This window comes from Tauraco erythrolophus, chromosome 1 (genome assembly GCF_009769465.1).
Source record: "Tauraco erythrolophus isolate bTauEry1 chromosome 1, bTauEry1.pri, whole genome shotgun sequence".
NCBI lineage: Eukaryota > Metazoa > Chordata > Aves > Musophagiformes > Musophagidae > Tauraco > Tauraco erythrolophus.
The window spans coordinates 321,642-345,953 of record NC_141465.1 but is presented as its reverse complement, the minus strand read 5'-3'; the positions used below and the strand labels follow the sequence as shown (position 1 = coordinate 345,953).

Here is a 24,312-nt window from a genome sequence, read left to right as displayed (position 1 = left end):
TGTAGACGCTTTCATTTATTAAATCAGATTAACATGAATAAATATTTCGTCTGTTCCCTGTTAATGGCAAACATGGTCCAAAAGTTGCCCAGCCTTCTGACATGGCTGTCTGCAACAAAATACAGAAATCTTCCCACTGCGACTCCAGCGTTTGATGCTCTGCACTTCAGAAGGGTGCCGGATGGTTCCCAAGGGGTTATTTTGCTTTGAAAGGGGGTTATAACCTGTGCTGAGGCACCTGGAGTCTTTTCTAAGTGCTGAGCATGGTGATTTCTGACCAAATCAGCTGATGAGCATGATGGTTTCATTGGTGTCACCTGTGATTCTTCAAAAAACAGCTGCTGCTCTGCTCTGGCTGCTAATTCCCAGGTGTCCCTTTGCTTTCACCATCACAGGTTTAACTCTCCGTGTGCTCACCTACCTTTGATGAGCAGCAGACACCACCTGGGGACTGGGAGCGCACAAGGTGTCGCTGGCAGAGGGACTGTCATTAGTGGCAGACACTGGATCGGGACTGGGAGCACACAAGGTGTCACTGGCAGAGGGACTGTCATTAGTGGCAGACACTGGATCGGGACTGGGGGCACACAAGGTGTCACTGGCAGAGGGACTGTCATTAGTGGCAGACACTGGATCGGGACTGGGAGCACACAAGGTGTCACTGGCCCCGTATCCTCTGGAGCACCATCGACACCATCACCCTCGGCTGCTCCTCTGCGCATCTTCCCTTCCCCGCGGCCGTTTTTCCGCTTTGCCCCCGCTTACGCAGGGTGACTGAATTAACCCCTCGGTGTCTGTGGGACATCGCGTTCCCTATCCGCGCGCGGTTCCGCGTTCGTTTCGGGAATTCATTTCCAACGCGGCGCTTTCCCGCGCTTCATCCCTTTCCCAGCGCGTCACCTCCGGCGGGACGGGCGGTTTTCCGTGACGCCGCCGGGCGCGGTGCCGCTCTGCGCCGCCAGGGGGCGCCTCGGGCTCGGCGGTACCGGGGGGTCCCGGCGGGGCCGGGCTGGGGCTGCGCACGGGGCTGGCGGGGGCGCGGGGCGGTCCCGGGCGGGTCCCGCCGCTCGGCCCTGCCCCGCCGGGCCGGAGATCCGCGGCAGCGCGGGGAGGGAGCGTGGGGCTGCGGCTGCCGGTTCTCGCTCCCGGCCCGAGCCCGTCCCCCGCCCGCGGCCCCGGGACGGGCATGGCGGGGACCGGGCCGAGTCCCGGCGCGGCGGACAGGAGGAGCCGCGCTCCGGGCGCTGCCCCGGGCCGGCACCGGAGCCCGGCAGCCGCGGTCCCGAGTGCCCCCACCCCGCGCCGGTCGCTCTTACCTGGGGCTCCGGGCGCGGTTCCCGTCGCTCTGCCGGTGCCAGCGGCGGTAAAAGGGCGGCGGCGGCTCCGCGCACACACCGAACGAAGGCTGGAAACCTCCGGCGGCGCTGGGGCTGCCTCGGCACCGTCTGCCCGGATGCCGCTGTGCCCGCACCGGGTCCCGGGCCCCTCGGCACTCACCGGAGAACGGCTCGGAGAGGGGACGGGGCGTCTCCGTGCCCCGAAGTGCCTCCTTTGGCCGGGCCCGACCGGAGGGGCCCCGCCTGCCCCGGAAAGGGCCAGAGGGGGCTCCGGGGCCGAGCCCCGACGCGCGGGGTTCTGCTGCCGGGCCCTGAAGCAGCACCGGGGGCCGGTTCCCCGCCCCCAGACCCGGGCCGGTCCAAGCCCAGCGTTCACCAGGTGAGCCTCATCTCGAGTGCCCGAACCACACGGCTGAGTGTGAGCCCCAGGTGACAGCGATCCGTCTGATGTCGTGCCCTAAAACTGCCCAGGTGAGCCCGGGGCTCGACCCCCCCCCCGATCCGGGGCTCGGCCTCTGTTTCTGAGCCCTCAGCCTGTCCGAATGAACCTGGATTCGTGCCCCAAAACACACGTCTGTCTGTTTCTGAGCGCCAAAACACAGCACTTAGGTCTCTTTCGCACCCCTGAAACTGCCCAGGTGAGCCTGGTTTCACGCTGGTTTCACTGGCCACACAGGGCCGGATCCCCCGGTCCGTTCCCAAGCACCGCCCGACACGGCCGGGGCTCCCGGGCCCGGCCCGACATCACACGCGGGGCTGGGGGGTCCGGGGCTCAGCAGCACCGGGGGACCCGGGTGTTTCCCGGGCCCGAGAACGGAGCCTGGAGCTGCGTTCCCGGGGCTGGGAAAGGTGCTCCGGGGGCTGGAGCATAGACTCAGTGCTGGGAGTTCGGGCTCGGAAACAGAGACCCGGTCCCGGAGCGGCACGGACCCCCCGGACTTCCCCCCCGCCGGTACCTGCGCCCGCCGCCTCCGCGCGCGCCGCTCCCGAGCCGGGGCGCCCCCTGGCGGCGCAGAGCGGAACTGCGCCCCGGCGCCTTTTGAAGCCGCGGCCCACGGCGCGCGCCCGCCCCGCGGGGCCGGCCCGACCCGCCCCGACCAATCCGCGGGGCCGGCGCCTCCGGGCAACAGCCAATAGCGGCGCGGGGCGGGGCCAGCGGGGCGGGAATCACGGGCAGAGGGATGAACGGGGCGGGAATCACAGGCAGAGGGATGAACGGCGTGGGAATCACGGGCAGAGGGATGAACGGGGCGGGAATCACGGCCGGAGGGATGAACGAGGTGGGAATCACGGGCAGAGGGATGAACGGGGTGGGAATCACGGGCAGAGGGATGAACGGGGCGGGAATCACGGGCAGAGGGATGAACGGGGTGGGAATCACGGGCAGAAGGATGAACGGCGTGGGAATCACGGGCAGAGGGATGAACGGGGTGGGAATCACGGGCAGAGGGATGAACGGGGCGGGAATCACGGGCAGAGGGATGAACGGGGCGGGAATCACGGGCAGAGGGATGAACGGGGCGGGAATCACGGGCAGAGGGATGAACGGGGCGGGATTGCCGCGGCCCAGTACAACACTCCATCAGCAGCAGAAGGGCCCACTGTGTCCATGTGTGTATCCGTTCGCTCCCGCAGATGTTGTTCTCTGGAGAAAAGGCCCTTGAGAACAGGCACCCGGGGAACGGCAGCTGCGGCTTTACTAGAGGAATATCAGGACAGACTCCACGCACAAAGCTGTCCCACACAGCACAGACACGTCCGCCTTTAACAGGGCACGGCCCGGTTTGGCCGCCCCACTGAAAGGCGAGCAGCTGCAGCGGACGCTGGCACAGCGAGGGGATGCAGTGCACGCTGGCACAGCGAGGGGATGCAGTGCACGCTGGCACGCTTTGGCAGCAGCCCCGTAGCTGTGCCCAGGGGCTCTGAGCACTGCCCCAAACCGCTCGGACAGGGCACGGCCTCACCACTCCGTGTGCTGGATCCGCTCCACGCAGTCAGCGCTGCCAGAACGAGCAGATCTCTTCCGCAGGAGAAATCAACTCCGTTTCTAACGGGCATTCCGCTGGAGGAAAGCACACGGCTTCCACGGCCACCCCGGACACAGTTCAGATGCAAACATTTGCACAGAGAGCAGAGTCCACCTCAGAGACAACCAGTCTGAGCTGGGGTCGTACACTGGGTTACACCTCACGGGGGCACAGACTTTGTCCCAGTCACCAGGCACCATCACAGATCTTCACCCCAAGAACACCCTCCATGGGCAGCACTGAGGTTACACGGCCTCATCCAGGTGCTCTGGGTTTGGGGCAGCAAATGCTAGAGCACTGCAAGAACCATCTTCTCTTTCTTCTTCCTCTTCCTCCTCTTCTCCTCAAAACGGTCAGTAGCGTCAGCAAAAAACGTCACCTCGTCCTTGGCCTCAATCTCCCTCTTCAGGTACTGGAGCCCTGCCATGTTGAACCCCAGCACATCCTGCAGAGACAGACCAGCACCACACTGGTGGGCACATCTCAAGCTTGTTAGGGGCAGAGTCCTGCACTGGCCACCCTCTACTAAGAAATGATGAAAGCAAGACCATCCACAGATTTAAACAAAGCAACATTTTTACGTTAAAACTTCATCTGAGCAGGAGAGGGGCCAGTCCTGAACTCTGTTCCCCACAGTTCTCTCTTAAGAGCAGCTCTCACCCACTGTATTTCCTGAACAAAAAGTTGCTGGCGGGCACCTGAAGCTGCCTCTGGGAAGATGCCCAGTTTGCATTATTTGGGAGACTAGTAGCCCATGGAAAAGCCCAAGAGAAACAGAGTTTGTTTACCTCCTACATGTTTACAGACTAGCAAGCCGAAGCCCAAAGAAAACCAGGAGTAAAGGAGGGAGGCAGGAGCAGGAGCACAGGCTCATCACTGGGTAGTCTCACATCGGGAAGAACACACGGAAAAGGTTTGCACAGGAGGTAGGTGAAAGGGGCTCAGACCCCCAACCAAGTTTCCCACTGGAACCCACAGACAACACGCTCTCCCAGACATTGGCCCATCCTGTTATTCCAGATCCTGGAAAAGGGGAAGGTGCAACACTCACCCGGGCCTCACTGACTCTGGAGATGGTGGTTTTCTTCAGATTTTCTATCACTGTCACCAGCATGTGGTTGCTTGTGATCTGCCCAAAATGTATCCTGGGAACAAAGCAAGCGGTGATGTAATGCAGCATTGTTCTTAGACACATCAGAAAGTCCCTCTCCTGAGCCTCTGCATTTTCTGGAAATCGGATTTTCCTTAAATTAGGCCTCCTCAGACCAGCCCTATATAACAGGCATGGGCAGATTTATCTGGAAAAGTTATTTTCTGAAGCTTTAACATACAGTGGTTCAAGGGGAAGGTCTCTCTGAGGGCGTGGGCTCTACAACAGCTCTGCCAGCACACGGTGCCACTGCAGCCTTGACACAGGATCTTCCATACAAATGGGACTTGGGAGACCAGGACCAACAGCCCTGTCTGGGCACGGCAACGCCGCACCGATCAGTCCATTCCCACACACCATCCGCTGCAGTGACTCCTCATCTCCTGCACAGACCACATCTTTATTCCCAAGGATGCTTCCCAAGAGCCTCAGAACCAGGGACATACGAGAAGGCCCCAATTCTCCCCACGCTCTTACGCCCCGTGGGTTCATGGCAAGCGATGTCATCCTGCAGCTCCAGGAAACGGGGCGTATTCCCCGGCTCCGCGCTGTCCCGCAGCGCCGTCTCACAGCACGGGAGCAAGGAGCATCCCTCTGCTCACGGAACCGGCACACCGCGAGCTTGTGACGCGCACCTGCGCGAGGGCTCCGGAGGAACCGGCAGCCCACGAGTGACCACAGCCCTGCCACGGCTTCCTGGGGCCCAGGTCGTGGGCAGCAACAGCAACCGAACGAAGACTAGCAGGTCTGTCCAGCAGATGGAAGACTCACTTGAGCAGGAAGAGGAGAGCTCGGCACAGGAGTTCCACTTCTGAGCCCAGGTGAATATATTCATTGAAGAGTCGGAGCACATCGGGGACGTAGGAGAAGGGCAGCACCAGGAGAGACTCTTCCAGCTCACTGAGGAGGAAGCAAAGGGACAGAAGTGTCAGTCTCAGCCACTCGCTGCAGATAAGCAGGGAACACTTCTGCACAGGCAGGTTCTGGTGCCAGAGCTGTGCCAAGCACTCATCGCTGCTGGTCTGTGACCGCCCACGAAGCACGGCGCATCCGCACAACGACAGCCCAGGCCAGCAGACGTCTGGCACAGGGAGCGGGCACACAATCCTCCCTCCTCAGCAACCCCACGCTGCTCTTCACGTACAGGTGCATCTCCAGGCAGCCAGCCCACATACATGAGCTTCATCCAGTGCTCCTCATGGAAGGAACAATTTCCGTTCCCTAATTCCATGCACGCTCCAAAAAAGGCTGCCAGGAACAGTAACTCCAGACTCTCTAGCCCTGCCCATACCCAGCACGAGAGACCGTTCCAGGACTCCAGCCAGTCCTGGGCTCAGAAATCCCATACTCACAAGCCTGTTCAGCAATAAGGCTCTTGGGACTCACCTCGACTTGATCTTCTTGAAAACTTCCAGCACGTAGGCAGAAGGCTGCAAGAGAGGAAAGACACCAGTTCTGCATATCAAGAAACATTCCAGGACAAACATGTGCCTTAAGGTCCATTTCACCCAGTTAAAAACACTCAATTCACATCTTGTGAGATGGACAGATCAAGCTGAACATAACAAAAAGGAAACTCTTCAGCTCCAATCAGCTGCCAGTCTGGGAAGTTCTGCCTCCCCAAAACATAAACCCAGCCTTCTCAGGATACCCTAAACTGGTGAAGAGTATCATGAAAAATCTAATTTATATTCAAAGAGCTAAATAATCTGATGTTCAGTTCAACGAATCTTGCACAAACTGGATAAAAAGCTTGGTGAAACAAATTACACGTACAAAACCTTACACAAGCCCATCTCCCAAAGACTTAATTCCAGCTGCTCCTGTTTATCTGCTGAAAGGGTTTGGCAGATGCAGAGCAGAGCTGGGAATTGCCAAGAAAAATGCCTAGTTACTAAGTCACACGATTTCGTTCACTTCTGTTCAGTCTGTTCAACTTATAACCAAATATCCCAATCACCATGGAGCAAGGGACAGAAACAGAATTAGTAACTGCTGTACCAATGCCACAGAAATAATAAAATAAAATTTAAAAAAACCTCCACAAAAACCCCAAACTGTGTTCACTTTGCGCAAGCTGAAGAGCTGAGTTTTCATTTCGAGTTGAACCACGTAGTCCCCCTTCCCCGCAGCAACCCAGTGTTTTGGCTCAGCCAGCAAATCAACCAGCCCCACGCCAGTTGAGAATGGCCCACAGCCGGTGGGCATTCCACTTACTGTAATATTTCCATAGGCACGGAGGATGGGATTGACGGGAAAGGGAACCTGGAGACACAGAATGGGTTAGAATGAGGGAGGTGGGTGTGTACAAATGCATATTCAGAAAGAAAACTTCACCCTGCGGTGTAAGAGGGCTTTTATCAAGTGTCTTCCTGCAATTCCTGTGCTTCTACACTCCCCAGAACGTCGCTGGAGGCCTTGTTTGCTGCTACTGGACAATCTCATTCTCAGACATACATGACTATAACACGTATGAATCTTCTTCCACTTCTTAACTGTCACTTTTCCCGCTCACATCACAGCCCTTTATTCAGCAGGGAGCGTTGAGATGAAGGCAAGGAACAGGCCTGGGATGAGTCTGCAGCAGCGCGCTCTCCCAGGGACACAGCGTGCATCCCACTGGGACTCCAAACATAAAGATGATTGGAAAGAACACAGCCTTAATGTGCCCCAAAGCACGGGGCACTTCGCTCTCCAAAAGATTTCTGCAAATCTCTGCTCTTTCCAGCTGTCCTGATTCTATCTGCGTGCTGACCCTCTCCACCCGAGCGGGAAGGATACGCCCGACGCACCTTGGGATCGGTGCATTCCTCACTCTTTTACCTCTTTTCCTGCTGCTTTGCATACAGCCTTGTGTTCCTGTAGCTTTGCCATCTCTTCCCGGTACAGCTCGACAGCTTCCATGATCCGCTCAGCCTGTGTGGCACAAGAAGGGCACATCAGCGACACCAGACAAGCCAAAGCTCGAGTCCAACGGGACAGGCAGAGGGGGAAGCAGCGTGGCTGACACGGAGCATCACGGGAAGATAACCTCTACTCCAGACTGCACCACCCTCTGAGCACATCACTCATGTCCTGAAGATGTCAAACACCACCCACATTCCCCCCAGTGCCCCAGGTGCTCTCTGCTGCAGCTTCAATTACTGTCTTGACCTTGAACTGCACTCCCAGCAAGCAGGACCCCTCCGAGGCACGAGCCGGGGCCATTTCAGATTAAGGACTTTCTCTGTATTTACAGGAGCATCAGACTGCTGAAATCTGCGGTGTGAAATTACCCACCCCCACACCTTCCTGGTACACCTCCTGCCTCGGGCACTGCAACACATTTCCACCTTCTGCAGATGCCCACGGGACTGGGCAGCCCTTCGGGGAGAGGCCTAATGCCTGGAGAACATTCCAGCTGCCTCCTGCCTCACTGGGCTGCAGAACCCAAAGGGCAAGAGCAGCCCTGTTGGTCCCACACCTAACAGGCAGAGAAAGCTGCTGCTGCAGGAATCTCACCCCTCATTCCCTGGGGAGATCTCAGGAGGAGATGATTCCTGGTGCTTGACTTTCCAGAGTCAGACCCATCCCTGCTGGCCACAGAGGACAGACTGCTCTTGCTGGCAGTGACAGCACAGGTTACTCCTCTTCAAACTGACGCTCTGACCCTGTGGCCGACCCTCCTTGAGAGACTGGTAAGGCACAAGGCAGTGCTGGTGGGCCCACACATCTTACCGCTTTGATGGTTTCGATAGTCTTCCTTCCTGCCAGCCCCGTCTCCCCTTGCGTCTCTCCAGCCACCTACAATGAAACACAGAGTCTGCAACTCCCTCCTTCCGCAGCCGATACACACAGACAGCCCCTGCATGCCACCACAGCCCATTCTAAGGAAAACATCAGCCCCGTTCCCTAAACTGGTTCTCCATCTGGGAAATCCAGGATTTCCCAAGCGCGGAGCTCTTCCCCAGGAACAGGGGAGCTGCTCTAACACGGAGCTCGGGGAGGCAGGTGAACACAGCTCCTGTTCCACCAACAGAGGCCAGCGATCCCATCAGTGTGAAAACGATCGGGAACACAACCCAAGCACCTGAGCAAGAGGGACTGGGCTTCCCCACCCGTCCTGCCCTACATGGACCTGGAAGCAGCTGTCAGGAGACAGCCCAGCCTTGTTACAGAGCTGGTGCGGACCTGAACTGGGGAGGTAGGAAGGGCAAGGGCACAGCAAGGTTTCAGCATCCGCAGTGACTGTGCAGTTCGGCCAGCTCCACACTCTCCTGAAGTTGCCAGTAGGAAGTAGCAAAGTCAACTGCATCACGGGGCAACCACAGCTTCAGCAGCACCTTCCCCTCCCTGCACCTCCTCAAAGCAAGAAAATTCTCAGTCCTCTCTGACACCTCTTCTTTATCTCTTCCAGAAATTGTTATTCCAGACTTTGTACAGTCAGACTGACACACATTCAGATGGTGCAACTCACCACGGGCTGCTCCTCCTTCGCCACACTCTCTTCATATTCAGCCTCTCGTTGCTACAGGATGAGAAGATGACATATTAACACAGGCGAGCAGGCTGCAAGCAAGGGTACAGGTCCCTTCCCGACTGGTTGAGCAAGGGAGGCTGCAGCTTCACGTAGCCCATAGCAAAACCAGAACAGATCAGCAGAGATCAACTATCCCACTGGAAAATGCCCACTTGTCTCTGGTCCTAACCCCACGGAGAACGCTGGAATCTCCCAGACAGAAAGAGGTCTCCGCTCTGGATGGAGGAACCGTCACAGACAGCCCACCAAGCTGAGACAGAGACAACAGCAATTCAGCACCAGACCTTCCACCTGGCACCCAGCACAGAAGAAACAAGTCTAGAAATGTCCCAGGGTTGTCCTAGCCTGCAAAAGAAAAGAGCCTCCTGTCTGGCTTCTCTCACATCAGTAGGGCCCCATCAGTGTGTAAGTTGCTCCTGGTGTATTCGTGCCCACCTTGTTACTCAAACTTGACCCAAAACACACTTTTCTGGCACACGGAAAAGGAGCTGTCTCTGTCTCTCTCTCCTTTTACCACCATCATTCCTAGCATGCCAACCACTGGGCATCAAGATGTTGCCTATGGGTCACCACAGCTCTCTCCAAACAGGCTGTGACAAAAATCCCCACACTTATTGCAGGTTTCTCATCCACTCCTGCTTCTGCACGTTTCTACATCCTTCTCCCACTGTGGTTTGAGAACTGCTTTAAGAAGGGGAGACAGAGCCAGACTTCTCTGAGCAACACAGTGAAAAGACAAGAGTTACAAATTGTTCCAAGGGAACTTCCAATTCCATATGTGAAACAAACGCATCTGACAACCTCAACAGTGGTTCAGCTCTGGAACAGGTGCTCAGCCAGCCTGGAAAATCTCCTTCCTTGGACATATTCAGGTATCAAGACAAGTCTCTGAGCAGTCTGACACAGCCTTAAGGCTATTCTGCAGTGAGCAAGGGGCTGGACTGGAGACCCTCAGAGTTTCCTTCCTATTGAAGTCCTTCTGTGAGTCCAGGATTCCTCACAATACATGCTCGAATGGAGCAGAAGGGGCTTCTTCCAGCATCCCTGACCTTTAGGGCCTCCTACTGAGATAGAACGGACCTCTCACAACTGGAAAAGACAAACAGCATTTAACAGGAGCTGTGCTTTCCATCGTTCCACACAGCCACCTGCTGAACCACCTCCAAAGCACACTTGAGTTGAAGGAGCACAAGAGAACAAGAGAAGGTCAAAGACTGTCACCAACAGATCTGTAGAAAACCACAGCTACAGAGGAAAGTCTAGGAAGCAAGAGAAGCAAAGCAGAGAGCAAGTTAGCCAGGCATCTGCAGCACGGGCCAGCATCTGCCACATCTGCGGTGCTGTCTCCAGACAGCTCAGGGCAACAGTTTCATCACGCAAAAGATGCCAGTCAACCCTGAGCACCTCAGCGTGAGGCTGGTGTTAGTAATGAGCAAGTTTGCCAAGCGTGGAGCCAGACCCTTCCGCAGGGAAAGATGAGGAATCTGCCTGCTGGGGAGAAAACAGGTCTGGAAGCTGACTTTGGAGGAAGAATGCAACTCTCACCATCTCCCTCTCCTCTTCCAAAACAAGTGGCTCCCTCGTCCTTTCCCAGAGGCGCAGGGACTTGTCATGGGATGCTGACACCACGTAGTCTCCATTGGGACTGAGTGCCAAACACCACACCTCTTGGTGATGCCCCTGCACGGTAGACAGAAGAGGTAAGACATGAACACCACCCAGCTCCCAGCCACTGAGGGAAGAGCTGCTCAGGCAGGGATAATGCTTCCCTTCAACAGTCTCCAAAACTTCCTACCTCCAGCGTCTGGATGTGCTCGAATTTATCTGCATCCCACTGCTTAATCTTGCCATCCTTCCCAGCTGTGAAGAAGAGGTGGGATTTCGCCACAAACTGCAGATACATCACACTGGAAGGAAAAAAGGCTCAAATTCACCCACTTGGGGAACACTGCAGACCTCCCTCCACTCTACACTGGACAAAAAGGTTAATGCTGGATCACAACCCCTTGGAGATAAGTAAGAGCCCAGAGATGCTGTGGATTTGACTGACCTGTCATCATGAGCAAAGAGAGAGCGGTGACAGTCCCCAAAATCCAAGCCCCAGATCTTCACGTTCCTGTCAGCAGAGCCGGTTGCAATTAGAGTGCCATCCTACAAAGCAACAGAGAGAGAGGAGGGTGTGGGTAGCTGGCTGGCAGCCCCAGGAGGAATTGCTGCTGAACCACTGACCAAGCAGCGCTGAGCGAGCAGACACCTGGCTCCTGGAACATCCCTCCACCTCCTCACCAGGTGGCCCACGCTTGGAGTACTGGCACAGCCCACTGACAGCACCCTGCTCTTCTCCGAGCCTCTACAGCCATTTAGCACCTTGGCTGTATCCTGACGTTTCTGGTTTACAGTGAGGCTCACTGCAAGGACACCCCAGAGCAAGCTGCAGCCCAAGAATGACCAGGCATGAAGAGGCTGCTCCACCTCAGCACCTGCTCTCTGCTCCCAGTAACAAAGATTTCAGGCTCCTCTCACATAGTTAGGAACGTTAGCAGAGAGCAGGCTGCACCTCTTAAGAGGAACGTAGGGAACCACCACAGCATTTTGATTCCCACTGGCTCACAAGATGCTCTGGTCAGTTCTGTCATGACTGTGACCCCTCCCAGCGAGCACCAGAGTGTGGGATAAGGAGGGGTTTGCTGTGTCCCATCAAGAAACGGCTAAGTCGAGAGCAAGGAGGTGACAAGAAAGCGCTGTCCTAGAGGCCCTGCTGCCAGCAGAGGTTCTCCCAGCCATCCGTATCACCACGATCCCCCTCACGCACAGCCCTGATGATACTTACATAGGAGATGTCCATGCACAGCACCGGCAGCTTGTGTCCGTACAGCGAGAGGAAAAACTGAAGCAGAAGAAAGGTGCCTCAGTTAGACGTGCCGGGTAGAGATGGGCGAAAACCTCCAACTCCAGGCTAGTTCTGCTCTGCCTCAGCACCTCTGTCTTTCCAGCACTGCCCCACTTTCATTCTTGCCCTGAACACCGTAGGGCCATGATGGCAGAGCTGAAAGAAGGGTGGAAGTACCCAAGCACACGGAGCTACCTCTGGTGCTAATCACCACGGCCTGTGGAGTTTATCTCCACTGCTCTTTGCCTGTCTGTCAGTGCTGGTCTGTCTTGTGTCTTTCCCCAATACTCACCTGCCAAAACACAACTCACAAAACCACCACACACAGCTCATAAGGAAGATTCTCCTCCCCCAGGCTTTGCCTCTGCCATGCCCTATTTAATGCCACGTGTGAGACATCCTTCCCCACCCTTACAGTGCCTCGCAGCTCTGGAGTACCACCATGCCCACAGGGTTTAGAGTGAGCCTTGCCATCTGCAGGTTCATAACACTTTCCAGATGAAAAATGGATCTTCCCCACAGTGGGCCAGCCACAGCTCTGTCAGCTGTGCTAGCAAACAGGCCCCTGAAGCGGGATGCACGGCCTCTCTTTGATTCTTACTAGTGTCCCACAATAGATAGACACTTTTCCCATGTATTCCTGATCTTTCAGGCTGCAATTACATCACTCCCTGCAGAGCCTCAGAGCCCATTTGGTCACGCACCTTGAGCGTGTCTACATAGAAAATCTTCACGGTGCAATCCAGCAAGGAGACGGCCAGCAGCTTCTGGTTGGGGCTGTACCGCACACAGAGAACATCTTCATCCAGCTGCAAAACACGCACGTGTTTCATGGAAAGCCTGGCAACAAGAAGAGGAAAAAAAACAATTGTTATCCCAAACAAGCTGGGAAGAGGTATGAATACAACTCCCACATTGCACCCTGGGAAAGCAAGTTAATTCCAACACCCAGCATCTCATTCCCCCTGGTGACGCGAACAAGACGGGACTGGGAGCAGTGCAGCACTGCAGGCTGACGACCTTCGCTGCTGAATTTACTGCTTAATGGTCGGGAGGCCCGTCCTGTGGTGAGAAACTAAACTCAGGCACAAGCAAGGGATCGGAGCGGGGCAAGTGCCTTTCCCCAGCCAAGCTCAGACCTTCACGAAACAGCCCTGAGCTCACGCTCTCGTGCACGTGTTCCACGTACACGGCACGGGCACTTCCCACAGCGCACATCGGCCAAAGCACCCGTCAGCCACAACGGGCACTGCAGCTGAATGCCATCTGGGAAGGTTTCTTCTCTCACCTTTTCTGCACACTGCTCTCGTCCTTCACGAGCTCAAACTCCCAGAACTTGACACATTTATCGGCGCCTCCTGTCACAAAGCCACGCTGCAGGGGGAAACAAAAAAACTGTAGTGAAACCAGCTTTGCTATAACCCAGGCAAATTCTACAGCAAGGAATCGTCAACACACAAGCAGCTCTTTGAAACGTCCCACATTCCTACAGTATTAATGATTAAGTATTAATGATTAAGTCTCATATGCTTTAATCTGTAAACTGAATGAATCTCAGGCAGATTATTACTTGCTACAGTTTTGATTCCAATAAAAATCACTCCAGCTTCTAGCGCGACGTGACCATGTAAGAAAAATCAGGAAGGCACACATGACAAACAGAAGAAAGTGGAAATTGATAGAAACTGATACGAATCTGAACTGTGGTAATGCAGAAAAACTGACACAAGGAGTAAACGAGACAAACAGATTTCTACAGCCAGGGTGGTGAGGCCAAATAGAGTGAGTGTGCGCATGTAAAATGGGAACATTAAAAAAAATAAAATCTTTTCAGTAGTACTGACCCATTTCTGGAGAGAAGTATGAGAACTATTAAACAGCAATGCTCAGTAAACATGGGCTCAGTAAATCTTTCTTATCTGGTGTGCTCAGGGAGAAATCATAACCACATGACAAGATGGTGATGAAAAACTGCTCCAAAACCTCACGAGGCTGTCACAAAGCAGCCACCTGTGACAGACATTTATAAATCAATGGTTCGGATACCTGGAATCCAAGACTTCGAGACCTGTCAACGTCCATTCTCAGCAACTTTGGAAATACTGGAGAGGATCCAGGAAGAAACTAATGCAACACCATAATTCAGACAGAGTAAACAGGCAGGCCTGGCAACTGTGAGCAGGGTCAACAGCAGTGACAGGTAACTGCATTTCCGCACAAAGTGACCTGACTGTGGGGAAAAGAGCTTATGGAAAACTAATTTGATGGGGATTATCCTTTTCCTTAAGATTAGAGCTGTAGCTGACAACAGCAAGAGTGTTGCTCTCGCAAGGCATGCCTCTTAACACATGGAAATGTGTTACACTTCCATTACAAAACGAGGACAATATAGTTCAAAAGAGCACGTGCTCCATGGATTAAAGACCAGCTAAGAGGTTTCAAAGCTTAATTTTAAATAAGAAATACCTAATAACTTGACACTATGCTGCTTAGATTTTTTTCATTGCTAGAAAAATAATCAGTTAAATAGATCTATATAATGTCAGAGCTATTCAATCTGTCTGGAAAAGAGTGCCCAAACAGAACTAAAACATTAATTTATACACCAGGAAGCAAGGATCTAAGCCCCATGTATGTGCCTTCTGCAAAGCAGTGCCCCAAAATGGGCTTTGAGAGACACAGTGGATTGTTCTCTGAACACGTTCTCACTGCAGAGCTACCACCAAAAGAGCTAATTAAGTCCTTGGACAGATTCAAAAGGCACTGGTGCATTTGGCACTGGTATAATCCCTATCACACAGTGCACCCAGGCCCTGAGGACACCAGCAAAAACAGACTACAGTAACTTAAAACGTCCCACAAGAACAATTAAGACCCTGGAAAACACATCCTGCAGGAACAGAAGTTCAGCCTAATGACCATCAGATAGATCCAGAATGGTTTGGGTTGGAAGGGGTCTTAAAGATCACTTAGTTCCAAGCCCCTCTGCCATGGAGATGGGGAAGGTGATTTGGTCACTCAAGAGCACAGCACAAACAAAAACCACCGCTATGTTAAGGGGATCTTTAATCCAGCAGACAAGCAGCAAGTTTAACAAGGAGGATAATCGGCCGCTGTAGCAGGTTATGAGGGGCTGGAGCTCTCCACAGCTGGAACACATCCACAGGTATATGTTGCTGCACACACGGACTCCACTGGGGAAGTCTGAGTGTTCTCAATCATGCAGAAGCCAGATGAGATGACGAGACGGCCTCACTCAGCCCAAAGACTCATTGCTACGTGCCACACAACTGGAGAGCTATTTCATCAAGCTGTGCATGTATCCACAGCTAAAGTGCTTAGACACTACCAGGGGCATCCTCCACCTCCCAGGATGAAGGACTCCCATACTCCCATCAGCAGTGCAAACACAGCGCTATAGGAAGGAGCAACAGGGAAAGACATGCAACAGATGATGCTTAGAAGGGTGGTGGCCGAGTTACCTGGTCTGGTGAAAGAGCAATGGACCACACTGCCCCGTCGTGAGCATCAAGTGTCTCCATCAGGCTCCCAGAAGCCAGGTCATACAGCTGCAGCTTCCCTGTCTGAGGGCAAAGATACAGCACAGATGACAAACCAGCCCCTCTGCCTTGACGACACACGAGAGCTCCTAGCAGAAGAGCACCTCTGCCACCCATCTCCCGAACAGCTAGCTTCACTAGACAGTTGTTACACACAGACAGCCAAACTCCTGATCTCCTGACTTCCTAAAGCTCTCCCCAGCTGTCCAGCTCAAGGCACAAAGTTACATCAAGAGCCTGGGAAGAGAGCAGCACCTGACTGTCAAAGAGGTTTCTACACCTAAAACAGAGTGCTCCAGATCAGGAGATGCAATGCATTTTTTGTAAGGCTGCCTCAGCAACATTTCCAGAACGTGCTTCCGGACCTGGGCAGTCCGGAGCGCCGAAGGACACTGCTTACCTTGCTGCCAACGATGACCTGCCGGTCTCCGGGGACAAAGAGCGAGCAGAGCGCATACTCACAGTCCATCGTCCGGATGCACTGCAAGGTTGACCTGCAGACAAAGGCAGAGCCGAAAATCTCTTGTCACACACGAAATCTGGCCCACAAAGCAAGACATGCTCCACAGCAGCCTCTACCCACAGCTGTCTTTTCAGCTGGGGCCAGAAGACAAACTGTCACCATCCTACAACCCAAATGCTATCCAGCACTACTGCTCAGAACATTTTCCATAAGAACACACCATTACATAGTTTGCTATCATGACTTACAGCTATTAGGAGCAAGGCCAGAGCTCCTGTTCTCAAACAGCAACTCCTGTCCTTCAGAAGAGGAGGAGTATAAGATAACACGCTCCAAGGAAACAGAGCTTGAAATCAGCACCTCTCCAGAAACACTGGGACAACACTCTAGATCGGAACTGCAGCCTACTCAGCCTAACACTAGATCCTTCAGATAAGATGCCATATGTTCTCTAAAGAACAGGCAGTAACTAGTTTAGGGTAACAGTTAGTACTTCTTACTAAAAAGGGGAAAAAAAAAAAACCAAAAAAACCAAAAAAAAAACCCCAGTCTATACCTGACGGCTATGTATGTTCATTGTGTTGAGAGATACCTGCCACTAAACTTAGCCTCAGCGCTGCTTGAGAGCATCAAACTCCATGAGTCCATTACGCTGTTTGAGCTCTATAGTTTCTCAGTTCCCCTAATAAGGAAAGAAATCAAAGTTTTCTATGTACTTCCTTTACTTCTTTCACTATTTCACATTGTTCCATCGCCTCCTCTCCAAACACAGCATCCCTGAGTTCCGGGAGACTGACACACACAGGGCAGAGGGGACTGACACGACTGGCCCACGTACCTGTTCCAAATCTTCACAGACTCTGCAGCTGCTGAGAGGATGGCGATGTTGTCAGAGCTAAAAGCCAGCGTCCTGACATCACTGCGGTGGCCTCCAACGGTGATGCGGGACGCACGGACAGGCTGTGGGACTTGTTCTGACAGGTTCAGGTGGTACAGCTCAACGACATTGTTCTGCAGCAGCAGTACGATCTTCAGCTCTCCTTTTGGAGAGAGAAGCAAGTCAAACGACCTGTTTGACCAGACAAAATCAGAGCTGTACACGGGCAAGACGACAAACCACAGAAGGGATCAAACATCAGGAACAAGTGAGAAAGAGGAATATAGACAGAGTGCATCCCACAAGCAAGTGCACACTAAGCCACAGAGGTGTGCAAGAAGAGGACCGCTTGTGGAAGAGGTGTGAATGGACTGGAGATCCTGGCAGGCCTCTCTCCATCTCCAAGAGGAACAGGTGTTGAAGGGGAACTTCTTCCACCTTTCCCTGAATCGAGCTGTGCAGAGCTCTTCCCAAGCAGCTGCACAACCACAGCTCAGCCTCTGCAACAGGTTCTCCACTCACTTGATTTTAGAAGAAGCTCTGATGTTAGCGACCCGCTGAATCTCCTCCTGCAGGCTCAGCTCCACGCTCCCTTCAGGCTCCTCTTCAGAGTTCTGTCTAGAAATGTTGGATAATGGAAGAGTGTCAAATAACCCAGCACAGCCACCACAAACAGAGACAGGGAACAACATAAGGAAATCAGTTAGCCTGCTGAAAACAACGGCCTCTTATCCAGCATTGAGAACAGGCTGAGACACTGAAGCCCAGGCTAGTATGCAGACTACTAAAGAGACAAACTGTCCTAAAAAAGGCACCCTCCTCCTCTGGAGCCAAAGCACTTGAGCAAGGCACATCAGAAAGATGGATATAAAACAGATGACAAAAAGCTGTGTTTGACAGGGAGATCAGCTTCTGCTTATCTCCTACCACGCACCAGAAGTCCTCAGCCATTGCCAAAACGCATCTCCAGATTTACATGCCCTGTGCTTCAGTTTCCACCCTGGAGAGACCTCTCCCTACGGGCTGTTGTGAGGCCCCTGCTAAGTGTCAGGATACCCAGAGAGACACTTAACATGAAGTAAACACTAAGAAAGCTCTCACCTGTACCTCTGCCTGTTGTAAAACAGGAGCTGAGATATCAGAGTCACTCTGACTTCTCAGATGCAACTCTCATTGCTGTACATCCTATCAAGGACTTCATTTGAGGCACCAAGCAGTGTAAATATGAATGCCAGGTAGAAGTGAGCAACTCCGAAAAGAGCATTTTATGTCCATTCCTTTGCACACATCGGCTTTTTTTGCAGGGGAAGACTCAGAAAGAAAGGTATTTCCTTAATCTCTGGGAGCAGTGTTGCTCAAACAAGCACCAAGGATGCACAGGAACAGCGATCCCAAAATACAACAGCTAGCACAGACGGAACGACCAGTAGCTTGGAGTTCAATCACTGTGTCATGCTGCTGAAGGGCTGTTCTAACAGTTCTCTGGACACAGACAGCATCCACATACATCCAAGACTACTTACTTGGCTTTTTTCCTTGCTTTCTTCATTTTCTTTTCCAATTTCTTTCGGAGTTCCTCTTCAGAAAGGACAGAGAACACTTCCAGAACAACATCTGTTCCCTAGAGATGGAGCAAACGAAGTCAAAGGCATGCAAAGCCCCGGCTGGCCCTTGCAGAAACTACCTAAGGTCTCTCACAGCTTCGCACAGCCCGACAGCAGAGCCCCCTACTACTTACGTGACAGGCCAAAATCTTGCCCGTTCGGTCGGTGGCCAGAGTAACTACGCGGTCTCTCCCCTCCCGCATGATGGATCCAACTTTGCTGCACTTCACGAGGCGCTACAGAGAAAGATGGAGAACAACTTTGGTCTGAGAGGTCAAGTGATCTTCTCAAGCAAAGTCAGAAACCTACTGGCAAGGGAAGTCAAGAGGAAAAGAGCGGGAAATGAACCTACAGGTCCTCATAGAACAGCTAGCAAGGATAATCTAGAGACGAAACAAGCATTTGTGTGAGCTACAGGCTTATCTCCATATGTTTTGTTGCACTTTAGCTGAAATAACAGTCTCAGTGGAACAGTGACTTTAATGACAAACTATAGTCACTCAAGAGACAGAGCTTTTTATGCCGCAAAGGCAGCAGAGCTCAGTTCCTCTGTCGGAAGAGGCAGAGAAAATGAGAACAGCAACTCTTAAATGGGTGGCTGAAGGAAAAGAAATCCTCTGGAGTGGAAGTTGGAAAAGTACTTAACACAGGTCAGGTACGTACCGTAACTACAAGCAGTCTGAAATCTGAGCAGGACCCCAGAAAGTTCCGCCGGAGAGACAGATGCAATAAAGTCTCCATAAGCAGCACAAGCAGGAAGAGCTTTCTGCAATCAAATCTCTCACCATATTTCGTTGTGGTGCAACTCTGACCTCTCAGCTTCTGCTGCTGACCTGCAAAGCTGCGCACCAGCACTGAACTCAGCAGCTGCCAACCAGCTAGTAACTATTTCATTCCCCTGTTGTTTGATGAAAGAGCTCTCTTAGCACCGTCCAACTCTCTCAACACTTGCTAGTCATCCCCAACCAGAAGGCAAAGAAAAAGCCTTCAGTGGAGACTAACACGGGTATGTGTTCTGGCACACATACTTCTGCTGACGTTTTGCAGGCAGGTGGGGCAGCAGCTGCTGTGAGGAAGATGTTACGAAGCATGACAAGAACTGCCACATTTACCCTAACAGGCTAAATAGGACACTTGGGCTATAAACTCAATGCAGAGAAGAAATCTGTGAGCGACTCTCAAACTCCTGCTGGCTCTGCAGCACCATGCAAACGGGGTCAGGCACACCATCTCACAGACAGCATGGAAAACTGAGCTTACTTCCTCAGGACACTCATCCAACTCCAGGGTCTCATCCTCTTCAGTGTTTTCTTCTGCTCCAGGTGAAGAACCTTTGCTTTTCTTGGATTCTGGCTCATCAGGGTCTTTTACCTGTTCATGGACAAAAAAAACATCAGGAGCACCCTAAACCACAAGAGCCACAGTGTTCTGGTTTCTGTCCCACACCTCACTGCCCAGGAGGAACAGGTCGTTAGCACACAGTGCAACAAAGGCATGGCCTACAGTATGTCCGCAGGCACCAACCACTCCATGTCCTCCCCTGCTTGTCATCCACCCACAAGACTGTCTTCTCTAGCCGTAAGCCAGAAGGCAGGAAGATCTGGCACACTCTGGAAATCTTGTTCTGGAAGTGCTCACAGCATCACTTGAAAGCTCGAAAAACAGAAAATGGCAAAGTCTGTCCCAAGAACAGCTCCTGGACCCCACAGACAACAAAGACATTGCTTTGGCTCTGTTTCCCGGAAGGTCAATCAGATTTAACATGTTCCAGTCCCATCCTGGCCCAAAGACAAGCAGCTGGGCAAGACTTTGAGGTGTTACAGAGGGAACATCTTACCTCCTGGATGTACGTGATATCCCACACCCTCAGCTCACTGTCAGCACTCCCAGTGATCAGACGCTTCTCTTCGGATATCAAAGCCATCCCCCAAACCTGTCCAGAGGCACAACGTGAGGAATTGGCTTATTAACTATCATAACAACAGCAGAGCATCTTTAATTCATTTATTTAAATGGCAACCAAAAAGAGACTGGATCTAGCCGAGACCCCGTCCCGGGATATCTGTATTGGAATTGTCACACACTGCATGTTGACACCAGCTCCTGAAAAGTTTGCAAGTATCTCGTTTGCTTATTCCTAAAGCCTAATGACAAGCAAAATGTATCCCGGTGCCAGCTCACAACTCCTGAGAGCCGGGAATGTGTAAAATGACACACAATCCAAAGTCCCTCCACCCAACAGCTCCCCACACCTCCTTTTTACCTCTGTACGGTGTCCAACCAGAGTTTTGAAGCAGTGCTGGGTGTCCAGATCCCACCACTTCACCAAGGTGTCTTTGCCACTGGAACAAAGAAGAAAAACTCAAGACATGAGGAAAGATTGCTGGAGCTCACATGCTGAGAAAGGTGGTAGAAATACAAAAAAAAAAATCTAAAACATGCCACCATGAATCACAGAGCAGCTGCACGGACACTGAATTTCCCAAGCTATGCAAGAACGAAGGGTAGCAACACAAAGGTCCTGCAAAAAGGCATCTGGCAAGTCACTGAGAACTGCCTCCTCCTCTGGTTTCAGCCGCCAGCCCCAGCGTCACACAGCCTCCTTTCTGCCTTATTTTGGGTGAGAACAATGCTCAGCGTGAGAATCACGGAATGGTTTGGGCAGGAAGGGACCTCGAAGATCATCTGGGTCGGCCACCAGTACTTGTAAATTGGACGTATGAAAACGTCACCAAAAATTCTCTACACAAAGGTCTGCAGTCAGCTGCTTGGACAAAAAAAAACCCACAATTTAAAGGATGGAAAACTTTGCATCTGCGGAAAAACAGGATAACATCTCTACTCTGTTAATAAAATAAAAAGAGAGAGGAACTCTTTATCTCCATTTAGCTACTGAGAGAAGAAAGAAGCGTTTCTAAAGCTCATCTGCAAAGACTTGAAATTGCATTAAGAAACAGGCACCATCTACCAAACCAACAAAATACCACTTGTTCCATCTGAAACAAAAAAAAGCACAAGAAACCTGTTCTAATTTTACACCGACTGATTGCATGCACTTCTCTATTAAGCTATTAGATGACATTTTAATAAATAAATTATTGACTGACATTTGAGCACGAATATCTTCTGTCAACCGTTTCTTATTAAAGGGACACAGTCAACAAGCCTAAAAAACAACTCAAAAAACCATCTACCATCTTTTAATTAATTCCTATAATTACAGCTTACTAGGAAGCAATTTTTCTGTCACCTTGCTGCATGAATTACACACACAGAAGGTAAATCTGCTTAAGATGAACAGAAAAAATGGTTACACATATAATGACCATATTATCAACACTCCTTGTCACGATAATTCCAAGTTGCTGTATTTACCAGCAAGCTGAGCCCTTTTCCAAACAGCACTTTTCAGGACAGCCATTTCAGTTCCACTTACCACATGTGGGTTCAGGCACTGGACTTAAGAAGCATGCGGACATGACAAAATTATATTCTAAGATGCTGGTGGGTCTGAGATATCAGAGTGGAGAGGGGAAATACGGATGACTGTGGCACCTAGGATGTCCAAATTGCAAGTCCAACCATGGCTGCTCTCCCAATCGACCACGACACCGAGCCCAGCTCACCTGGTAACCAACAAGTTCTTCTCCTTCAAGAAAAGGACTTGAGTGACAGCGTCCTTGTGTCCTTTTAGCCGGTACAGACCGCTCTCGTTGATGACATCCCAGACGATGACATCTGTATCCTGGAACACACAGAGTGTCTCCAAGGGACTGGCATTTGTCCCCGCAAAACATCCACATTTGCTGTGAGACTGAAGAGATTTCCTGAGAGCAGCTTCCTCACTCCGAGGTGGAACATCAGGGGTGAGTAACGCAAGTGGCACTCCTTCCCCAGAGGTGAAGGAATTATCCCCCAATAAACGTCCCTCTGCCTCGGCTTGAGTCGCTTTTGCTATTCCTGACCTCACAAGCTTCTTCACCTTCCACAGCTCTACTGGTGCCCCACTCCTGCCCTGCACCCCTGCTGCTCTCCCAGCCCCATCGCTGTCGTGCAGCCCTCACCGCCATCCCCCGGCTATATGCTGCGGCCACGTGACCCACTTAATACCACACATTTTGGTGCAGGTCAGCCTTCTCCATGGACCACCTCTATGAGAGGACTGTCCTCCAGATGTGCAGCCCTCACCTTTGAGCCAGACACCAGCCGGCCACCCAGATGGTCATACTGCAGGGCTGTAACCGCAGCCTTGTGTCCATTGAACGTGATGTTTGCCTCTCCGCTCAGCAGGCTGAAGACACGGATTGATCCATCTTCATACCCAACAGCCAAGTTCAACTCGTCTGGAGAGGGGCAGAGGCAACTGACCTCCTGCTTGAGACCCTTAAGGATAAGCACCTGCAATTTTTAGGAGACAAAAGAGTCTAATTTTGATAAATGGCAGGGCAGAGCCAGAAACTGACGCAGCAGAAAGAATATACTCTGCTTTTCTGCTGAACTTCCAACCAAGTGATTCTGCCACCTCAGAGTTCGTTTTCCAGCCTCCTGCGCCAAACCCAGCATCATTAACCCCGTTTTACCAGGCAGACGGCAGCTAGGAGGGAAGTAATTCCTCACAATCAAACGGGAAACTGGCGCGGAATGAGGGCTGGAACTCAGGAGCCCAAATTTCTGCCCCTGCACGTTAAGTGCCCGAGAGCACGAGGCGCCGTTCGAGGGAAAAGCCCGTCCCCGACGCACCCGCGTCCGGCCTTTCCGGGCGCCGCGCTCAGCTGCGCTCCCGCGGCTGCACAAGGGCTGAGCAGGATAAAAAACCCCAAAACGACGCGCCAGCGGCCGCCGCGCCGGCAGCGGTACCGCAGACCGAACGCAGGGCGCAGCGGGCGGCGGGAGTTCCGGTGATTCCAGTCGGACGGCAGGAACGTGGCCAAGTCCCGACAGTTCCAGCTCACGAACGCGCCACCGGGACACCTTCCGCACGGGACGGGACGCTCCGCAGCCCGAACGCGGGCCCCGCAGCGGCCCGTTCCCCCGAGTTTTCACACAGCGATGGCTCCTGCCCGGTACACCGGGAGCGGCTGTCGGGTCTGCGGGGCGATCGCTCCTGCCCGGCACACCGGGAGCGGCTGTCGGGTCTGCGGAGCGATCGCTCCTCCCCGGTACACCGGGAGCGCTTTCCCACCTGCGGCAGCGATCGCTCCTGCCCGGCACACCGGGTGCGGCTGTCCGGTCTGCGGAGCGATCGCTCCTGCCCGGCACACCGGGAGCGGCTGTCCGGTCTGCGGAGCGATCGCTCCTGCCCGGTACACCGGGAGCGGCTGTCCGGTCTGCGGCAGCGATCGCTCCTCCCCGGTACACCGGGAGCGGCTGTCCGGTCTGCGGAGCGATCGCTCCTGCCCGGCACACCGGGAGCGCTTTCCCGCCCGCGGCAGCGATCGCCCCCCCCGCAGCGGAGGCACTAACGGCAAACGCCCCAGGACCACCCGTGGGCCGGGCCGGGGCACGCCCGGCGCTGCGGCCCGTCGCCGCGGGCAGCCCCCCCGGTGCGCGCGGGCTCCGGGAGCGGCGGGGAGCCGCGGGGCTGCCCCTCCCTCCGGCGGCCCGTCCGTCCGTCCCGCCGCGGCCCCGGAGAGCCCCGCTCTCACCTTCTCCGCTCTCCGCGCGTCCCACACGAAGACGTGCTCGCAGGCCGGCACGGCCACGCACCGGCCCCGCTCGCCGCGCGGCGCCACGAAGGCCGCGCTGCCCCTGGCGCTGCCCACCAGCCCGAAGAGCGCGGCCGGCCCGTACCGCAGGTACTGCCGCGTGAGGCCCATGGCGGCACCGAGCGAACCGCGCCCCGCCCCGGCGCGCCCCGCCGGTACCACCGACGGCCGCACGTGCCC

At 53.5% G+C, this 24,312-nt stretch overlaps 1 protein-coding gene across 1 annotated transcript; it reads right to left on the bottom strand.

Moving 5' to 3' along the window:
- Positions 1–3,226: 3,226 nt before the first annotated feature.
- On the bottom strand, positions 3,227–24,243 carry WDR3 (WD repeat domain 3). Its single transcript, XM_086608250.1, has 26 exons — positions 24,073–24,243; positions 22,616–22,825; positions 22,054–22,172; positions 20,691–20,769; positions 20,265–20,360; positions 19,688–19,798; positions 18,562–18,663; positions 18,347–18,444; positions 17,346–17,441; positions 16,785–17,015; positions 15,884–15,977; positions 15,406–15,507; positions 13,212–13,297; positions 12,628–12,763; positions 11,864–11,920; positions 11,084–11,184; positions 10,829–10,940; positions 10,579–10,713; positions 8,971–9,021; positions 8,232–8,297; positions 7,338–7,430; positions 6,732–6,779; positions 5,901–5,944; positions 5,286–5,414; positions 4,416–4,509; positions 3,227–3,809 (listed from the first exon to the last, which is right to left on the bottom strand). Exons 1-26 carry the CDS (start codon positions 24,241–24,243, stop codon positions 3,654–3,656), a joined length of 2,817 nt encoding a protein of 938 aa, XP_086464376.1. The 3' UTR covers positions 3,227–3,653.
- Between the last annotated feature and the right edge of the window lie 69 nt (positions 24,244–24,312).